Source organism: Sus scrofa, chromosome 7 (assembly GCF_054392235.1).
Source record: "Sus scrofa isolate SSC_HxYL_T2T_F1_AM1 chromosome 7, Sscrofa_HxYL_maternal_Yorkshire_Landrace_v2.0, whole genome shotgun sequence".
Lineage (NCBI taxonomy): Eukaryota > Metazoa > Chordata > Mammalia > Artiodactyla > Suidae > Sus > Sus scrofa.
In genome coordinates this window covers 59,737,224-59,758,754 of record NC_139389.1, presented here as the reverse complement: position 1 = coordinate 59,758,754, position 21,531 = coordinate 59,737,224, and the positions used below count along the sequence as shown (strand labels likewise).

Sequence of the window (21,531 nt, the reverse complement as noted above, 5' to 3'; positions counted from 1 at the left end):
GCTACAGTTCTGATTTGACCCCTAGCCTGGGAACCTCCGTGTGCCACAAGTGCAGCCCTTAAAAGCAAAAAATAAAAAATAAATAAAAGCAAACGTAAGTGAAGAGGTGACACACAAGAGAGATCTTTGCGGTGATGGAATAGTTCTGTGTTTTGATTGTGGCGATGTGTGACAGAACGGCATACGACTCTGTGCACGTACTGGACCAATGTCTCTTTTCTGGTTTTGATATTGTATTGCAGTTGGCTGAGATGTTTTTTCATTCCATTGGCAAAAAAACAAAACAAAACAAAAAAAAAAACTGGGTAAGAGATATCCAGGACTTCTTTATTATTTTTTCAAACTTTCTGTGAATTCATCATTATTTCAAGATAAAATAATTTAAAACAAATTCAGAATATACTGTGCTTTTTTCCTAAAAGTCTAGGCTAAAGGTCTGAATGGGTGAGAAAATGAGTTATGTAGCTTTATATAAAATAAACAGCTACCTCCTGCAAAAATATAAAGAAAGACATATTTTCTTCTCCCCTTTATTATAGAAATGACTACAAAGAGTTAAGCAGACCTAATTGGACCTAACACTCGCGTCTGACCCCTTTTTATGAACAACTAAAAAGCTTACATATTTGTTTATTCCACCGGTATGAATCCAATGAGTGGATGTATTGATAGTGTGTTGATACCAGATGCTACTGCATATAAAGTACCTTTTGAAGTAAAATGTATTTAAGATATTCTCTCATTTAAACTTTATTTTTAAATTTTAGTTATTGAATCGAAAACACTTCAAGGAAGCAAAGGAGAGCACAGCTTTAACAGCCCGGGAGTTTTTGTTGTAGAAAACACAACAGTTGAATTTCAGAGGGGCTCAGAGAGGCAAACCTTTAAGATTCCAGGACCTCTGATGGCCGATTTCATCTTCAAGGTAGGATGAGCCCTCTTTGTAAATATCATGCGTGGGGAAGCCAGCACATTTTGAAATTTAAAAACACTGAAATTTTTTCAGCAGGCAGTCATCAGTGACTGTTTTTACATGGGGAATGTGTCATTGAAATTTCCTTCCTGGAGTTCCCGTTGTGGCACAGCAGTTAGGAGCCCAACTAGTATCCATGAGGATGGGGGTTCCATCCCTGGTCTTGCTCAGTGGGCTGAGGATCTGGTGTTGTCACAAGCTGGGGTGTAAGTCACAGATGCGGCTCGGATCTGGCATTGCTGCGACTGTGGTGTAGACCGGCAGCCGCCGTTCTGGTTTGACCCCTAGACCGAGAACTTCCATATGCAGCAGGTGTGGCCCTAAAAATGAACAAACAAAAAATTCTTTCTTGACAGTTCTTAAAATTCATTCATCTCTTCCTCGTTTCTGTTCCTCCACCCCAATAGTTAAGAAGCAAACTTCACTTTTAGAGGGGGATGCTTTATAACCTCGAGTTGCTGTGTCCCGTTTTAAGCTTCTAGATGGAGTTTGGTGGAAATGGTCCGTGGTTAAATTCTCCATGTTTCAAACCATGGCTGTGCCATTCCCATGCTTTCTTTGCCACTGGGAGCAGAGAAGTCAGAAGCCTGTTCTTATGTCCTCAGTACTGTCTCATGACAAGCCATTGTCCAGACACCTGTCACAAGGTCCCCTCACAAGGACTCTCCCTCCCTGTAACCAGGAGTATGTGTCCCCTCCCTTGGGTAAATCGGGAGTATCTTCCCTGAAGGTGGTGGCCTCTATATTTCCAATTAGAGTTCTTCTGATAAAATTGAAAATACCTAAGACATGAGAAAAGGGTATTTCACTGGGTGGTTTTGTCCTATTCCCTTTGAAATGGAAATGGAAGAAAGAAAATAGCTCTCACTGCCAGGGATATCTTTACCTGTGAAAAGACCCAGGGCCTTCAAAAGAACTGCCTGTGTTCCACAGTAATTTGTCAAAGAAAGTTTCATGGAGACCTAGGTTGTGCCAGCAGAGAAATACATTTGGAATTAGATGAAAGTGGTGGACTGATGTCCTGTTTGCAAAGTCAGCCTGTGGTGTGACCAGCCAAGTATCAGTCTGTGTGGTGGTGGTGTTTTGAAATGTTGAGCTTTAAATGGTCAATCTTTAAAAAATGAGAGATTATAACATTAAAATACCAAGTGTTTTCCTGCTTCTCTTTAAAAATGGGAAGATCTGAGACCTAGCTTGAATTTTGCCATCGGGATAAGTGGCAGTAGCTGGGTAACATCTGCCTTCTCATTGGGGCACATGCTCTCGTGTGCCGTGGTCCACACCGTGTCCTCATATGTTTCTGGCTTTAAAGGTGGAAGTGTTGCCATTTGTAGACATTTAAGTTGCCATTCCTAGACATCACGTGCCATTTGTAGACACTGAAGTGACGTGTCAGACCTTTGAAGCACCAACCCCATGTGTTTCTTTGGCAGTAGCATGGTCAAAGGCTTTGGGGAAAACCATCACTGTCATCTGTCTTTCCTTCTTTTCTCTCTCTCTCTCTCATCCATTGTTATAAGTAAGTTCTGTGCTTGGTTTTCTCCTCTTGGAGTTTTCCCATTTGATTCTCAAGTAATAAAATACATACACACCCTTTTATTTTATTTTATTTTATTTTATTTTTTTTGCTACACAACCTTTTAAAAATTCTCTTTTCATCCCTGCTTAGAAGATCTGTGTTCTCAAGTCGATTTGGAGATCTCTGACAGGGTAGGAGACATTAGTGCAATGATGAGATAGTTCAAATTTTAAGATAGTGTTTGGTGAAAAACTTAGCATGGGGAATATATTTCGTATTGATCCCATGCATAAAAACACATCTATACATAAACTGTTTACTTCTACAAGTGTGTGTGTACACACACAGATAGGTATGTGGATATGTGGATATGTGGGCACATATACATTTTTTTAAGATGTGCGAGGATACATTCCAAACTGAAAACACTGAAGAAGCAATGATTATTTTAGAGGGATGGGTGCTTTGGGGGAGTGATCTTAGTTTTAGTGATAATATTCTAATACTTTCAACAATTCTTAAAAAGAACACCATCATATATCACACATGTAATTAAAAATTACTTTACACCTTCTTGCCCAAATCATACTTTCACCTTTTAATCGAATGCATTTTAGTAGCATGTGGCCACTGCCTGAATTAGTACTCAGTCTTCTATTTTCCTATCTCTGACTTCTGGTTTTCTCAGATTTAATAAACAATTCTGGGCTTTAACGTCAACTTCTGGAAAGCTTTTGATCTCACTTGACTGGAAAGGCTTTTTAAATATATATATACACACTTATCAAAGAGGCTGTTAACACAACCGCCTGACTCATGCCTCCATAGAGCCTCATTTTCATGCCATTTTCCATCATGAATGTGCGCTTGGTGGGCAAGAATTTGGCAAAATCGGAGACACTGGGATGAAGCAAGAATGACTCTGATGTTTTTCCCTGACTTACAGGCGTGTCCAAATACTCTACGCTTCTAGGAAATGTCCTTTTCCATCAGTTACCTTTATTTTGATTTGATTTGATTTTTTTTTAATTGCTCAGACAACTGTAGTATTACCCAGATTGTGCTGTGACCGAGATAAGGAACGCTTTGCTTCTGTTCATCTCTTCTTGGCCCAGCACACGATCAACTAATGGCTGTCCTTTGAGTGGGAGGTTAAAAGTGCGGGAGGTCACTGATGCCGGTCAGCCGCGGATTTCATTGTATCTCCTTCCATTCCAAACAACCAAGAGCCGCTGGTCTAAAAAAAGAAAGCTCTGGCTTCAACTTGAGAAAGGATGTGAAGACTAGCTTGGCCCCACTCTGTGCTGATTTTGCTCGGTCATGGGGACCCGGAGACATAGACACCCTCTTTCATACTGTTCAGAGATGAGACTTCATGTCATGACGTTTAATAAATGAGCTGTTGAAAACGACTATATTCTGACATAGAGAGTAAAGTATGAAGACATCCAGGGGAGGTTCAGTCCTTTTGTAGTTATTGTTGTGCAGGTTCTGAAATCTGGAAACTCACTGCTCCAGTGAGACAAAAATGTCTTTTTTCTACTTTTTCAGAAGTTATATTTTCATGATCACACCATACTTAGAAACTGCACTTTTTATTCTCCCTAATGGATTTCTCACTACACATTTTTATTTTCCTGAATGATCTGCTTCTTATGGATAACCCTTGTCGCAATGCTGCTGAGTCCTGGGTATTTTGCATGAGAGCCCCTGTGATCTTCCTGTTTTGCTTCTGCAATATGTATATGTTGCCACCAGGTAGCAGTAGAGAGTCTTGAGCCAATAATTGTGCTGTATGCTTTCTTGATGGGATCTTAAGAGGCACTATCCATTCCCTGAGAATTTACTGAATATTTATGAGTAGATATTTGTAAGTATCAATTTTAAGTCTATGCTTTTGAGACCTCTCTACTAAAATAAAATTAAAATGGCTTTGAGAAAGACATCTCTCCATGGTTAACTATTTTAATGACTGCTGGTGGCTTTTCACCTCTTTTAAAACCTAAGTCCATCTTCAGGGGGAAAAGAAAGTTTCTCTTCCTTGTGTCTGAAATCTTCCTTTTAATGGTAGTTGTCTACCTTCTTTTTCCCATTCAGATATTTTGTGTTTCTGTAGGAAAACGTTTTCTGATTTTATTTCCCATTAGTTTTCAGCTGTGCAAGGCTCTGTCTCTGGTTTCCTCCAACCCCAGCTCTAGTTGCAGTCTCAGGTCTATAATTTCTACCTCCAAAGTCTCTCTTTTCTTTCTGGGGAGTTATAACAGTGCATAACTTAGCCAAGGACAAGAAGATTTGAAACTGCCTATTTTCCTCTCTCAAAGAGCAGATTTCAGACTTGTAGTGTGGTACACACAGTGAGTAAATTCACATGTTCACAGGTGTTTCACAACACAGCCAGAGATGGTTTTTAGAGTCAGTGCCTATGTTAGTTTCCTGAGGCAACTGTAACAAAGCACCATAAATGGGGTTGCTTTAATAGCAGATGTTATGGTCTCACAGTGCTGGAGGCTAGAAGTCCAAAATCAAGGTGTAGGCAGGACCCGTTCCTTGTAAGGGCTCTGAGGGAGAAGTTGTTTCCTGCCTCTCTCCTGGCTTCTTGGATCCTTAGGTTTTCTCCCTTCCTAAGTCACACCACCTGCCATCTGTACACCTCTGCCTCTGTGTCCAAATTTCCTCTCGATATAAAGACACCAGTCATACTGGGTTGAGCCCACCGTAACGACCTCATCTTAACTTGCCTGGATCTGCAAAGACCCTATATCCAAATAAGATCATATTTTGGGGTCCTGTGTGTTAGGATTTTAACATATCTTTTTGAGGGGTGGATACAGTTCAACTCATTACAGTGCCTAACAGAAAAGAACATGTACCTAGCTCATCTTGCCTCCCGGTCAGAATTCCATCTCATCTTAAGCATTTGCCACACATCACAAAGTAGAAACTTCTGAAATATTACATAAAATGTATCATCATGGGGTCTGTTGGGGGAAATTTCTTGGTTAAAACAGTCCAAATACTGTTCTGATAGTAAGCATAATTCACAACTAAATTATTTGTGTAAATATATACATGAATGTGACAATAAGGAGTTTTATACCGAAATCTCTGCCATATATTTTGGAAATTAATTAGAAGTGGTCAAGGAAGGCTGTTGAAGCTGAATTCCACTTGCCGTTGTTACAAAATCACTTTCCCTGTCAAACAGGAGTGACGACGTACTCTTGTCGATGCACCTGCCCGCAGGTAGCAGTGGAGGGCTGGACATGTCTCCTTTGCCATTTTCTGTATTGACCATCTCCTCTGTCTGCAGAACTGACAACATGTGTGGACCTTGAGGGAATTATGCCAATTGAAGTCAGCCAGGGAAAGATAGATGCTATATGATCTCACTTACAGGTGGAATCGAAAAACCAAACCAAACCCCAAGACCCCCAAGACCCCCAAGGCCCTAGGTACAGAGAACAGATTGGTGGTCTCCAGAGGCAGGATGAGAGTGGGGACTGGCACAATGGGTGAAGGTGGTCCAAAGGTACAAACGTCCAGTTACAAGATAAATAAGTCATGCCCAGCATGGTAACTAAAGCCATCAGCACTCTATTGGGTATTTGAAAGTTGCTACCAGCGCTGTCCCACATGGGGGCGGAATGAACACTGGAACAAAATGGAGCCTCTGGCAGAATGTGGAAGGGAAGTGGGTATTGGTAAAGCAATATCTCCACTAAATGCATCTGCTACAATAAGGACTATTTCTGTAAAACATCTGGGATTAATACCTTTTTGTTTTCAGTCTTCCTTCCCTCCTTCCTTCCTTTTCTTTTGGATGGTAATGAACAAGTCTTAGAAAACCATTTCAGTGCCTCTTAGGTGTATTGATTTATTTAGGGTTCCATTTCTGAGTCAGTTTTACAATTTATGTTTCTTCTGAGAAGAGTCCAATTCATCTGATTTTTCGAACTTAACTTTTTCAATGTAATCATAGCAATCCCTTATCATTTAAAAATCTTAACAGCACCTCTAAGTGTGTCTCTTTCATGCCTAAACTTGCTCACTGATTCCTTGTCTAACTTTTGTTTTGTTTAAACCATGCGAAGACTTGTCTCTGAGACATCTAAGAACTAGATTTTAGTCTGTTAACTCTCAAAGTTTATAAAAAATTCTATTTATGTACATTTTTATTTCTATTTCTTTCTTTTACATGGTTTCATTTTGGCACTGTGTTTTTAACTTCTGGCGGTGAATTCTTTTCGTTTTTCTTTTTTGATCTTTTTAGGGCCACACCCATGGCATGTGGGAGTTCCCAGGCTAGGGGTCGAATCAGAGCTGTAGCTCCTGGCCTACACCACAGCCACAGCAACGCCAGATCTGAGCCAAGTCTACAACCTACTAGTTGGGTTCGTTACTGCTGAGCCAAGACAGGAACTCCCTAAAGCTAAATTTTTTAAATGATTTTTATTTTTTCCATCATAGCTGGTTTACAGTGTTCGGCCCATTTTCTACTGTACAGCAAGGTGACCCAGTCACACATACATATATCCTAAAGCTAAATTCTTAATTCATTCTATTTTCAACTTTCGTTCTCCATTAAATGTATTTAGGGCTTTCAGTTTCACTATACAGAAGTTGTTGCTTTTGTGGTGATAGAGGTCGCTAATTTTTAACTTTATTCATAAGCTATTTGTATCCTGGTTAGAAAAATTTTGCCTTATCCAGGATCATAAAAATATTATTGCTGTTTTCATCTGGAAACTTTATTGTTTTACCTTTCATCTTAAGAGCTATAATCCACTGAGAATTGATATTTGTGCTGTGAGGTAGAATCAATACCTTTTCTCCATGACCATCCAATGAACTCAAAACCATTGGATGAAATTACACTCCTTCCCCCATTTGTTTTAAATCCCAAACTATAAGCTGTGTGGGTCTGTTTCTGGATTGCCTTCTGTTTCATTGAACTATTTGTCTATTTGTGTCAATACTATTGTGACTTAATTTCTGTAGCGTTAAGACAAATCTTGATACCTGGTAATAATGTGAATTCTTCAGTTTCGTTCTTAAAGATTATCTGTGATATTATTGACTCCTTCTATTTCTGTATCACTTTTGAAATATGCTTGTCAGTTTTTATAAAGTTCTGATGATTTTGATTGGAACTGCATTGAATCTGTAGGTCAGTTTGGAGAAAACTGATAACTTTCTAATACCAAATCTCCCAGTTCTTAGATACTATATATTCATACCATTCTTAGTTCCTTTTAAATTCTTCTCAATAATGTATAATTTTCAATATAGGTTTTGCATATCTTTTATTAAATTAATTCCTAAGTGTTTGTTACTTTGATGTTATTGTAAATGTTTCAAAATTTTTTCTATTTATTTGCTGCTGGAGTATGAAAATCTAATTTATTTTTGCATATTGACATTACATTCTTATTCATTTATTAATGCTAATAGTTTGTGCATTCTTTTGGATTGTGTACATACACAATTATGACACCTGCAAATAATGAGTTTTGTTTCTTCTTTTCCAAGTATTGTATCTTTTAAAATTTTTCTTGCTATATTTCACTACTTAGGACATTTAGTACAATGTTGAATGGAAATAATGACAGGTGATATGCTTGTCATGCTTCTCATTTTCAGGGCAAAGATATCTATAATTCCTCCATCATGTGTGATGTTTGCTATAGAATTTCTTTTAGATATTTAATCTGATGAAATAAATTTTCCTAGTTTGCATCATTATGATATTCAAGTGTGGAATTTTATCAAATTTTATCAGAATTTTATCAAATTTTATCTGCATTTTTTAGTGATCATATTTTTTTTCTCTTTTCCTTTTAATATAATAAATTACATTGATTTTCAAATGTTAAATCAGTCTTACCTTCCTGTAATAAACTTCACTTGGTCATTATCATTTTTATTATAATTTATTATTAGTGTTTAGTGTTTTAATATTGATAAAAGGGTTGTCTTTTTATATATCACTAGGTATGTATGATTTAAAATTATTTTATTTATGATTCTTTTGTGCTATTTATTTCCAGGAGAGGTGTTTTTTTTTTTTTTCTTGTAATGTCTTTGTCAGATTTGGTATTAATTAATACTTTATAAAACAAATTGAGAAGTATATCCTCTGTTCTTACTTTCCACAACAATTTGCCTGAGATTGATGTTATTTAACTCTTCCGATGTTTTATTTCTTTATGTGTCAGTTTTGATTCAAGGAATTTGTCTATTTTAACTAGCTTTTTAAAAGTTATTCGCATAGGAGTTCCCATTGTGGCTCAGCAGGTTGCAAACCCAACTAGTATCCATGAGGATACGTGTTTGATCCCTGGCCTTGCTCAATGGGTTAAAGATCCAGCATTGCTGCAAGCTACAGTGTAGGCCACTGATGGGGCTCTGATCTGGCATTTCTGTGGTGTAGGTCTTCAGCTTCAGCTCTGGTTTGACCCCTAGCCAAGGAACTTCCATATGCCACAGGTGCAGCCCTAAAAAAACCAAAAGTTATTGGCATAGATTTTTCATAGTATCTTCTTATTTCTTTATTGTGTGTAGAATTGTAATGAGTCTTCTTTCTCATTCTTGATATCAGTAATTTGTTCCTACTCTTTCTTTTCCTTGATCAGTCATGTTGGAGAGTTAGCAACTTTATTAGGCTTTTCATAGAAACACCTGTGGGCTTTATAACCCACTTTAATTTAATTTTCATATCATTAATGTCTGCTCTTATCTTTATTATTACCATCTCTCTACTTTATCTGGATTCAATTTGCTATGCTATCCTTTTTCTAAATTTTTGAGATGAATGTTTAGATCAGTGGTTTTCATCCAGTTTTTCCATAGCATATGCTTTTAACTCTATACATTTCTCTCAAGGAATGCCTTAGATTTTGTTCCATAAGGTTTGATATGAAATCTTTTCCTTCATCACTTAGTTAATTGTAATGTAATTTCCATAGTGATATATTCTTTTTTTTCCTTTTTGGGGCCACACTTGTGGCATATGAAAGTTCCCAGGCTAGGGGTCAAATCCGAGCTGCACCTGCCAGCCTACCCACAGACACAGGAATGTGGGATCCAAGCTCCATCTGTGACCTACACCACAGCTCTTGGCAACACCAGATCCTTAACCCACCAAATGAGGCCAGGGACCAAACCTGCATCCTCATGAATACTGGTCAAGTTCTCAACCTGCTGAGCCATGATGGGAACTGCAATATATTCTTTGACTTATGGAATATTTAGAAATGTGGCATCCAATTATGTGGGAATTTTCCAGTAATCTCATCATTCTATAGCTTAATTCTCCTGTAGTCAAAAAACAGTATATTACTTTGATGTTTTAAAATTTGTTAAAACTTAATTTGTGACTCAGAATATAGCAAATTTTGGAAGGATATGATGTATAATCGTCTCTTGTTGGACAGCATGTCCTATGTATGTCAATTAGGTCATATTTATTGATAGTTTCATTTAAAATTATAACCTTACTGGGTTTTGTCTGCTTATTCTATTACATATCACAAGAGACTACTAAAACTACTGCTATTACTGTACATTTGTCTATCTTCTATTCTTGTCAAATCTTGGATTATATATTTTAGGGAATCTTTGAATTATATATTTTAGTGTTAGGTACACTCACCTTTAAAGTTGATACCTTTTGTAGTGACCTGACCTCTTTATCACTGTGAAACTGTTTTCTTTCAGTACTTCAAGGATCTCTCTCCATTATCTTTTGGCTTCCATTTTATTCTGTTGAGAAGTCAGCTGTCAGTCTTAGTTTTGTTCCTTGGAAGATGATGTGTCTTTTTTCTTTGTCTGCTTTCAAGTGTTTTTCCCTTTCTTGTTTTTGTTTTGTTTGTTTGTTTTTGGTTTTCATCAATTTTTCTGTGATGTAATTGGTGGCTTCCTTTTGCTTGAGGTCCATGATGCTTCATGAATCTGTGCCTAGATGTTCTTCATCAGTTTTGGAAATTTTTCATTTACTTATTTCTTCAGGTATAGTTTTTACCCTGATCTCTTCGTTCTCATTTGCTGGGACTGCATTTGTACCTTTATCCCACATGTCTAATTTCCACTTTCTTTTGTCTCTTCATTTACTAATTCTCTGTTCAGATATGTATAATCCAGGAGTCAGCAGATTATGACCAGTAAGTCAACAGCCTGTCTTTGCAAATGAAGTCTACAGCTATCCCCATGTCATTTTATATTGCCTGTGGCTGCTTTTGCACTACACCAGCTGAGTTGAATAATTTAAACTGAGACAGTGCAGCCTGAAAACTAACTTTTACTCTCTTGTTCTTTAAGGCAATTTTACTGAACCCCAGAGTAATCTACTTAGTCTATTCACTGAGATATTTATTTAAATTATTGTGCCTTTTATTTCTACAATAACATTTTATTTTATTATAGTTTCTTTGTTTCTGGTGAAATGCTCCATCTTGTCATTTAATTTCTTGAACATTTTAGTCACAGTATCTTAGTCTAAGTTCTCTAAAAAACAGAGCCTGAGGCAAAAGCCATGTGCTAAATAGCACTGATGTTTTATGACCATGGGAATAGAATGAAGTGTTGTAGGCCCTCGAGCATGGAAACAAGACATGCAGCCAAGGCCATAGTTACAGGAAGTGGTAGTGACATACTTAAGTTTTTAAGTTTCTATCAGTTAATATCCATATCTGGATTTCCTGTAGTTCTGTTTATAAGGTTCTCTTTTCCCACTTTTTTGGTTCTCTTTTCGCAGTTTTTGGTTAAATTTTATTTTAGGAATTCCCACTGTGGCTTAGAGGTAACGAACCCAGCTAGTATCCATGAGGATGTGGGTTCAATCCCTGGCCCCGCTCAGTGGGTTAAGTATCCGACATTGCTGTGAACTACAGTATAGGTCACAGATCCTGCTCAGATCCTGTGTTGTTGTGGCTGTGACGTAGGCTGGCAGCTGCAGCTCTGATTTGATCCCTAGCCTGGGAACTTCCATATGCTGCAGGTGTGGCCCTAAAAAGCAAAGGAAAAAAATTATTTTATTTCTTTGTATAGCTAGAGTTATTTTTTAAGTTTTGAAGATATACTAGATGGAAGATTACAGATAGAATTTGAGGCTCGATTAATTATTGCTTCTGGAAGACAGGTTAGCAGCCAGTCACTTTCATTCAACGGGAACTTAAATCATTTGAACCTGAGCTTCATTCCCTTTGAAAACCTGACTATTTCCAGTTTGCTCTTATTCCTAGGATATAGCTTTCTAGGGTCCCAACTGGGAACGTGGGCTGTTTATCAACACTCCTCACTTTGCTGGGCCTGGAGCTCCAGGTTTTGTTCCTCCAGCCACATGAGTCTGTTGACAGGTCTGCTCTGCTTCTCAGCGGCTCAGTCACCTCTCGCAAAATGGAAAATGTCTTGAGCAGAAAGGTAGTGCCAAAGGTGGTGCCAAATGTTATACTCACTTTTCTGGACTTCCTCTGTGTCTGGGATCTTGGCCCTGCAAATTTTCACTACTATGGTTGTCTTCTGATGCCTTCAAATGAATTAAAAAATATTTTATGCACCATTCTCACTTATTGTCACTGGGAGGATTCATCAGAAACAAGCCATTCTTCCATAATCAGAAGAACTCTTTCGAAGTGTTTTTCTGCCTCTATAACTTCTGTGTGGTCCCCAGTCCATTGCTGTAACTCTGCCCCTTCCTCCCTCCACACATAGTTCATGTCTGGAATTTTTTTTCACCATTATATAATTTCACAATGTTTTTATTGTTTCATAATTAAATAGATCAAACTGTTATTTTTTAATCAATCCTTATTTAGATTTACTAATAAGCGTTACTGATTTATTTTACCATTATTGCTTCTTGCATCTCACTACCTTCTTGTGTATTTATATGAGTTTCTTTTCAGTATATCCTTTAGTAGTTTATTTTTTCTATTGAGAGTCTCTGAGTGGTAAAGTTTCAACCAGTTTATATCTGAAAATACCTTTATTTTACTGTTTACTGGTTGAGAATTTGATCATAAATTATTTATAAATTGGCAATTGATTAGTGATGAATCATTTGGTTAATAAATTAAAGACTAAAAAATTATTGTCCTTCAATAATTGCCTGTGAGAAAGCTGGTGCCAGTCTGACTCTCACTTCTTTGTAAAGAAGCATTTTTGTCTTTAACTTTTAGGATTTCTCTTTATGCTTTGTTGTCATATTTTTGACAGTGTCTGCTCAGAATTTGATAAATATTTTTAGACTGAGTAACTTCTGTCTTTCTTAAGGTCTAGGAAATTCTTAGCAATTATGTAACCAGATATCACCTCTTCATTATTTTTTTTCTGTTTTCTCTCTTGACCTCCATCTGATACTAGCATTTTGGATCTGTCCCCCATAAGCTTAACTTTTGTTTTCCCTCTTTCTCTCCTTTTGTTGCCTTCTGGGACTTTTCCTCAATTCACTTTTTTTTTTTTTTTTTTGTCTTTTTGCCATTTCTTGGACTGCTCCCACGGCATATGGAGGTTCCCAGGCTAGGCGTCTAATTGGAGCCATAGCCGCCAGCCTACACCACAGCCACAGCAACGCGGGATCCGAGCCTCATCTGCAACCTACACCACAGCTCATCTGCAACCTACACCAAGCTCAAGGCAATGCAGGATCCTTAACCCACTGAGCAAGGCCAAGGATTGAACCCACAACCTCATGGTTCCTAGTCGGATTCATCAACCACTGAGCCACGACGGGAACTCCTCACTTATTTGTTCAATCAGTAGGGAAGAAAAGAAAAAAGGGAGAGGACTTGCCACCTGAATAAAATAACCTGAAAGTAAACTTACCTCTGTCTATAACTGCTGCTCATGCTCAGTGATGCCACTTCTCTCATTTCATTTGGTACCACAATACTTATATGCCAACACCATGGATTTGGGTACATTTGAGTTTCTGTAGTTGTGCTTTCAGAAGGATTTTTCAGAAGGATCTGCTTAAAGATGCTTAAAAATGTTGTTATTAACAATGTAAGAATCCCAACTATGTGCCATGTTGTAAGTAACCAAACCTGGATGACATCTCAGTCCCTGCTCTGATGGAAATTAGAATCAAGTGCATCAGGAAGGGGAAATAAGTTAAACAAATAAACAACAAAGCCCACCTACATTTTTGTGAACTCATTCACAGTCATGGAATTACCTGGAAAAATGACTCCAGGGAGACTAGTTGAAGATCTTCTAAGATCCCTCGCATGACAAAGCTAATTGAAATGCTATCACTTCTTGAAACTCTGGGAACCTCATGTACCAGAGTTTGTCGTGACAGACACATGTCTGTCTACACAGATGACTTGTAGGTGACTCATTTTGAAAGTGTGGTATGGAGGTCCCTGGTGGCCTAGCAGGTTAAAGATCCAGCGTGGTCCCTGAAGTGGCTCGGATCACTGCTGTGGCCCAGGTTCGATCCCTGCCCTGGGAACTTGGGCTGCGGGAGCAGCCAAAAAGGAAAAAAAAATTAAAAGGTGTGGAAAGAGACTAGCTCACTGTATGCAAATAAATCATCACTGTTCTCTCCATCCAGACCAGGTACACGGCAGCCAAGGACAGCGTGGTCCAGTTCTTCTTTTACCAGCCGATCAGTCATCAGTGGAGGCAAACCGACTTCTTTCCCTGTACTGTGACTTGTGGAGGAGGTGAGGCTCAGACTTTTTCGTGAATGTTTATAGCTCAGAGTTAAGAAAGGACACATTCGCCTTTTTGAAGCTGACTTTAAAGTCGGGGTGGTAATTGGAGCTGTATAATCAGACAGCATCTTACTTGGCAGTCTGTAATGCAGTGGGGTTCATGAATATGAATATGCCTTAGTCGCGAAGAGAGGTTAAGACTGGATTGGGAAAATACCCTTTACCTTTAGCAGAGAGCTGGGAACACATTTGCATGTCTTCTTGCCTTCCTTTTCTCAGTGGCCTTAAAGCAGGTATTACTTTTAATTTCCTTTGGAAAAGCTGAGAAACAGAGAGACCAAGTGTCCTGCCCACTCTGGTCAAGTTCATGGATGTGTTGGTTTGTTGACTTCCACCCACTCTGTCCTCGGGTGCCAGAGTCTAAACTTAGCCAAAAGAGAAAGCCTGTCTATGAGGTGGTAAGAGGAGGGTCCTGCTTCCTGTTTGCTTAGTTCCAGGTGTCCAGAGACAGTTGAGGGAGGTTCTGTGACAGGTGTAACACATGTGACACATCTTTCGCAGACTCGGATGGAGGATGATCATTTAACACAGAGGAATAGTGACCCCTTGGGGCAAATGGGGAGGCTACCAGAGCCACTGTCAGGACAATTCTCTTTTCCTGAACTGAACTTTGAAATTGAAGAGTAAATGGTTCTAAATTAGTGCCAACTCAGGAACTAGCTTCTAGAATTGCTAGAGGGACTTACCCTCATGCTCCCCCTAAGTGTCCGAGGTGACAGGACATGGTATTTTCCATGTGCTAGGGTACTCACCATTAAGTTTATTCTTCCAAACAGGTATGAGAGAGGTCTGTTCTCATGACTGTTTCACATGTGAGCAAACTGAAAAGAATAGAAAAGCCACAGAATATACTCAAGGTCGCTGAGCTAGTAAATAGCACAGCTAGGATCTGGTTCTGGGTCTGTCTGGTCCAGATCCATGCTTTAAATGATTTTGTCCGTACAAATCCCTTGAACCACACCTGGGGCCAGGTCAGGAGATGCAGGCTGAGAGATGGCTCTGTTTGAAGAGCTAGAATTAATCCTCCTCTCTCAGGCCAGCCCAGCTCAGCACAGCCCCAAACCTTTTCCTCCCTTGAGGGCTGCAGAAGATCGGCTTACGGCAGAGTAGGAAACTGAGCTGGGTTTTGGCCTCTGTACTTTAAACCACAGGTGTATCAAGGAGGGCTCCTCGGCTGATGTCAGTTTCCACGAACATGCAGGGCAGACCTCTGTCTTCTGGATTTTGGCTCCCTATGATGCCAGGAGGTGGGCACTTTTATGGGGAGCTCTAGGCCTCCCAGACTCCAGACGGAATGGAAGGGGATCAGTCTGAAGGTTGAACGGGGCTCTGGAAAGAAAGTAAAAAGTGAATCTTCCTCCTTTCCCTAGTTAGTTCTTCCTAGGCCAATGTAGGCAATAGACCACTTGATGATGATCCTACAGCAGTGGTTCTCAAAGTGGGGTCCCTGGACCAGCAGCATCAGCATCTCCTGGGAACCTGTTAGAAATGCAGATCTTTGGGAGTTCCCGTTGTGGCTCAGCAGTAATGAACCCGACCAGTATCCATAAGGATGCGGGTTTTATCCCTGACCTCGCTCAGTGGGTTAAGAATCTGGCATTGCCATGAGCTGCAGTGAAGGTCGCAGATGCAGCTCAGATCCCTTGTTGCTGTGGCTGTGACGTAGACTGACAGCTGCAGCTCCGATTTGACCCCTAGCCTAGGAACTTCCATGTGCTGAGGGTGTGGCCCTAAAAAGCCGGGGGGTGGGGGGGAGGAAGGAAGAAAGAAAGAAAGATCTTTGATCACCCCAGACCTACTGAACAAGAACTCTGAGGTGGAGCTCAGCATCTGTTTCAGTGGGCCGCCTGGGAGATGGTGGTGCAGTCACTCTCAAGTTCAAGAACCACTTCTCTCCAGAGCCATGTCTTTGGACATCAGCTCTAGTAGCCACACTAGCTTCACCCACATATGCCTTATCTGCACTCTTATTCACTTAAGCTCTTTTCTTCAAATGGACCTTTTTAAAAAATGCAATTGACCATATTTACAAAAGAAGTTAATATTACTGCTTTAAGTGGGAAACTGTTCTCTCTTGACATAAATAGAACGCAATCCCCAAAATAACTACAGTGACTAAACAGTGGAGTAGATAATCTTCCAGTCCCTGCTGGCTTGAACATGCTCGTAGTTTATTCCCCATTCCCCCCAAAGTGGAAACATTCTGTTGAACATAATAAGCATTGTCCTGAGCCAAAAACTCATGATCTTCGAGTCACTGACTTTCCTGCAGGCTCTAAGGAAACGTCTTAACAACATTTGACCTGTCTTTAAAGCTGATGGAGGTAAAACACAGTTTGGAATTGGGACAGTGATTGGGGTAAACCCAGTGAATCTCTCTAGACCTGAGTCTCAGGATCATTTGGCCAATCCTGTTCTCCAGAATTCACATATCAGAACTTACATGAAGAAGCAGTCTGGGAGTTCCCATCGTGGCGCAGTGGAAACGAATCTGACTAGGAACCATGAGGTGTCGGGTTCAATCAGGTTAAAGATCCGGCGTTGCTGTGAGCTGTGGTGTAGGTCGCAGACAGGGCTTGGATCCGGCGTTGCTGTGGCTGTGGCTGTGGCTGGCAGCTGTAGCTCTGATTCTACCCCTAGCCTGGGAACCTACATATGCTGCAGGTGCAGCCCTAAAAAGCAAAAAAAAAAAAAAAAAAAAAAAAAAAAAAAAAAAAAGAAGAAGCAGGCTGGCATAGCAGGAGAGGCAGTACAGAGTACAGTTAGAGTTCAAGGATCCTGAATCACTTCTTGGCTTTGCTGCTAACCAACTCTGAGACCTCTGTGAGCCTCCATCTATTCATTCCTGAGATAGGATGATCCCCTTTATAGCATCATTGGGGGACAAATGAGATGGCACACAGCAAGGAGCACAATGCAATACCTGGCATTTAGTGGGATCTTGGGAAAACTGTAATGTCAGACTCTACGACCAAATTTCGTAAAAATGCCTCTGCATAATCTACAGATCCTTGGCCATCTTCCCCTTCTTGGCATTCTCTGGTGATGAGTTATAAGGTATACACATGACTCAGTGGGCACAGTGGAAAACTCTGAGTGGGAGTTCTCGTTGTGTCACAGAGGAAATGGATCTGACTTGTATCCATGAGGATAAAGGTTCGATCCCTGGCCTCGCTCAGTGGGTCGGAGATCCAGCGTTGCTGTGAGCCATGGTGTAGGTCGCAGACACAGCTCGAATCCCGAGTTGCTGTGACCGTGGTGTAGGCTGACAGCTGCAGCTCTGATTTGACCCCTAGCCTGGGAACTTATATATGCCATGGGTAAGGCCCTAAAAAGGAAAAAGAGAGAGGAAAAAAAACTCTCAAAGTGAGAAATTCCTACATTTTATATCCAGAAGCAGAATCCCACCACCTTTGAGTCAGGTGGGGCCTGGCTTCAGGGAAGACAAGAGTCTCTCATGGACCCCAAATAAAAGCAAAGACCTATGTCAAATCCTGTCAAAGCTCTGATTTGACTCCTAGCTTGACCCCATACACCACAGGTGCAGCCTTAAGAGGCAAAAAATAAAAAATAAAAATAAAGGCAAAAGAAATACCTCCTTTTTTTATGGCCACACCCACAGCATATGGAAGTTCCCAGCCCAGGGACTGAATCCAAGCCCCAGCTACAACTTGTGCCACAGGTGTGGCAATGCTGGATCCTTTAACCCACTGCACCGACCGGGGATCAAATCCATGCCTCCACAGCAATGCAAGCTGCTACAGTCTGATTCTTAACCCACTGCCTCACAGTGGGGACTCCAAATATCTCTTGCTTTTTTATTTCTTCCCTAGCTCTCACACACAGAGAGATGTTTCCATTTGGACACATAAAAGAGAAGCCTTCCATTCTGGGAGGGCCATTTAGAATAGGACTCAGCTTAGCTCAGTTGCTTATATTCTTGGGAGGAGAATAGATATTTCTCATGCCTGGGTGTCCAAAGACTTAATCAGTCCTGATGGAGCCTTAAACAGAAGCACCTGGCCGTGAGACCATCCACCAAAGACAGCATTGGCTGAGAGAACAGAGGATAGCTTTAGGCTGCTTTGGAGGGGGGGTGTCACCCAACAGCCTGGCATTTTCTGCACACCTCCAGAATCTTACTCTGTTGGTTCATAATGTAGGAAGGTAATCTGCCGTATTTCTTTCACTGCTGGTTACCTGTGTACTGCCGCAAAATTAAAGAGGAAGATTAATTGTCTCTCCCCAAATTATAAACACCTGTTTGCTCCTTGCCTCCTAGAAATATGCTTCCATTTAGAACACAGATTTTTCTTTGACTCGAGGATCTGTAATCTCATTCTGTTATTGTTTGGGGGAAAACATACACACACACATAAACCCCACAAGGAAAGCATTACTGAAATTTAATTATGTTAGTAATCAAATCTGCATGATTTGTGTAAATGGCATTTCAGAGTTTTGGGGGTAATCAGGAAAATTAGCTCGCTGGTCCCCAGGGTGTTTGGATGGACTTTCCTGGTTTTGTCTGTAATCATTGATGGTGGGACTCTTGAGAGTAGTTTGGGGAAAGTACCAAGATTGCCATCGCCATCTGAGATTGTAGACTTTCTGGCAGATATTGGCACCCAAGTAACATTTTATTGACTCCATTTGGATTTTCGTTCCTGTGGTTTTGACCTTGCTTTTTATAATGCATACCAGTCTGTCCTTCCACACTCTGCTTAAATTTAAGCCATGACTTGTAGAGAGCTGTCTAGTGGTTTATAAAATCAGATTCCTCTTGGCAATGGGACCTTTAAATGTATTTTTAGAACTTTAGACCAGTTGGCTGAGGCTGAGAACTTAACTTGGGGCTTTTTTTTTTTTTTTTTCCCTGAAGAGCTCATTCTGGTTTTGAAAAATTAGCTTTTTTAAAACTTAACATGACACTTATGTCATGTCAGGAAACCTGCAATCAAACCTTCCAGGAAATAGAAGCATCATTTTGTGAGTTGTTTTTTTAAATTTACATCACTCATCCATTTGGGTATGTTCACTTTTCTCAGAGACTGTACCAACTGGATTTAATAGGATCAGAAAGTCCTCATTCCTTCTTTGAAGGCTTAAGGGTCAGGGGGAGGCATAGTGGAGCATTTTGATTCTTTGTGTATAGACAGTGCTTCTTTCCCCATTTAGAAAGTTTATTGTCATCAGCAGTACCCTAGGTACTATAGGACAGGAAAATGTACAAGCAATGGAATATTGTACAGAAGATGCAATGACCCAGCACAAAGGTAGCTTTCAAAACTCCTGTGTTGAGTGAGAAAAGTAGAAAACAGAACAGGATTTAAAACACAATATCATTCAAAAAAAAAAAAAAAAAAAAGGAGTTCCCTGGCGGCTCAGTGAGTTAAGTAAGGATCCAGCATCATCACTGCTATGGCATGGGTTTGATCGCTGGCGTGGGAACTTCTGTATGCCATGGGTGCAGCCAAGAAATAAGTAAATAAATAAATGAACAAGCAAACAGATACATAAAAAAAAACACAATATCATTTATTTGGTTAAAACGAATGCACACAAAACAACATTAGATGTATATGAAGGGTCCTTATAAATAGGTCCTTTATAAACAATAAATAGGTGTGTTTGGAGGATTGTAATGGGAGTGGTAATAGGAGGAGAGGAGAGGTAGGGAGACAAGAGTGGGCCTAGCATGGTGCCATGATGATGGTGAGATGGGACAATGAACTGAGGACAATGAATACTTAACCCTTTGAACCTGAGGTCCAAACATTTTTAAAGGAGTCTATCGTAACTGAGTTATAAGTACTGAGACTAACACCATCAGTTCAAAAAGTCATTCTCCATCTTGGCCACACATTTTAATCGTCTTAGGAGAACCCAAGACTTTCTTTAAAAATACTGATATCCCATTGGTTTATTTTTGCTCTTATTTCTATTGCTTTGGGAGACTGACCTGAGAAAATATTCATGATGTTGATGTCAGAGAGTGTTTTGCCTATGTTCTCTTCTAGGAGTTTGATGGTGTCCTGTCTTATATTTAAGTATTTCAGCCATTTTGAATTTATTTTCGTGCATGGTGTGAGGGGGTGTTCTAGTTTCATTGATTTGCATGCAGCTGCCCAGGTTTCCCAGAAATCTTGCTGAGTAGAATTTCTTTTTCCCATTTTATGCTCTTGCCTCCTTTGTCAAAGATTAATTGACCGTAGGTGTCAGGGTTCTCTATTCTGCTCCATTGGTCTGTCTGTCTGTTTTGATACCAGTAGTACAGTGGGGAAAAAATAAGTAAAAAAAAAAAAGAAAGAAAGAAAAATAAATAAATAAATAAATACTGATATCCTGGACCTAGCTGCAGTGTTTCTGATTTTACTGGATCAGGGAAGGACCTGAGCACCGGTGTCTATCAAAGGCTCCCCAGTGGTTCTGTTAGACAACCAGGCTTGAGAACCACTGAGCTAAGTTTCTTAAAGAGGAAAAGAAAGTCTGTGGCAAGTGATAACTCTGCCAAGGAAAGACTGCATGGAAGCAATAGTCAGACTCTGCTCTTCTGCTGCTTTAGGTTATCAGCTCAATTCTGCCGAGTGTGTGGATATCCGCTTGAAGAGGGTGGTTCCTGACCATTATTGCCATTACTACCCTGAAAATGTGAAGCCCAAACCAAAACTGAAGGAATGCAGCATGGATCCTTGCCCGTCAAGGTTTGTGCAATTGCCCGTACCCTTTTTTCCGTTAAAAAAAGAATGCCCGTACCCTTTTTTCCGTTAAAAAGATACAGATCAACTGGATCAGCTGAGACTGATCCATCCTGCCCAGGGGACACATTTCCATTGCGTGACCTTGAACGTGCCCTGGTGGCAAGTGCCTGCATTCACAATCATAACCGTGGTCCGTAGGAATTAGACTCATCAGCCCACTCAGTCTGGCTCTCTCTCTTGTGGGCGCTCTGTTGCAGGAGAGGCTCTCCTGCAAATACAGCCTGAAAGGTCTCTATCCAAGTACAATCTCTAGGCCACGTGCCAGCCATAAATATCTGTAACTCACCGTTTTTAGCTTTTTAAACTGGATCGCCCATGACCAGTTTTGACTTTTGAAGTGTGCACATATAAATTCAGTGTAAATAATGCATTGTGCAAGGAAGTGAAAAGGTTTAATGCCAGAGCAGAGAAGCTGTGCATAAACTATCCTGCTGCATAATTTAGTACCTGATGACTTGGATTGCCTGGGGAAGTTTCCTGGCTTTACTACAATATCTTAAAATAACAGCATGATATCAAGTCCCCGAATCCCCCCACTTTCTGCCAGCTGGCTAAGGCAGA

At 40.1% G+C, this 21,531-nt stretch overlaps 1 protein-coding gene across 2 annotated transcripts in view; it reads left to right on the top strand.

Annotated features, from left to right (window-relative positions):
* ADAMTSL3 (ADAMTS like 3) overlaps window positions 1-21,531 on the top strand; it is a 357,638-nt gene that overhangs the window by 191,626 nt on the left and 144,481 nt on the right. For both annotated transcript variants that reach the window (XM_021098873.2, XM_021098874.2), the window contains exons 9-11: window positions 768-925; window positions 14,047-14,158; window positions 20,775-20,913. In XM_021098873.2, the coding sequence (XP_020954532.1) occupies window positions 768-925; window positions 14,047-14,158; window positions 20,775-20,913 (409 nt within the window). The remainder of the gene's footprint in view (window positions 1-767; window positions 926-14,046; window positions 14,159-20,774; window positions 20,914-21,531) is intronic.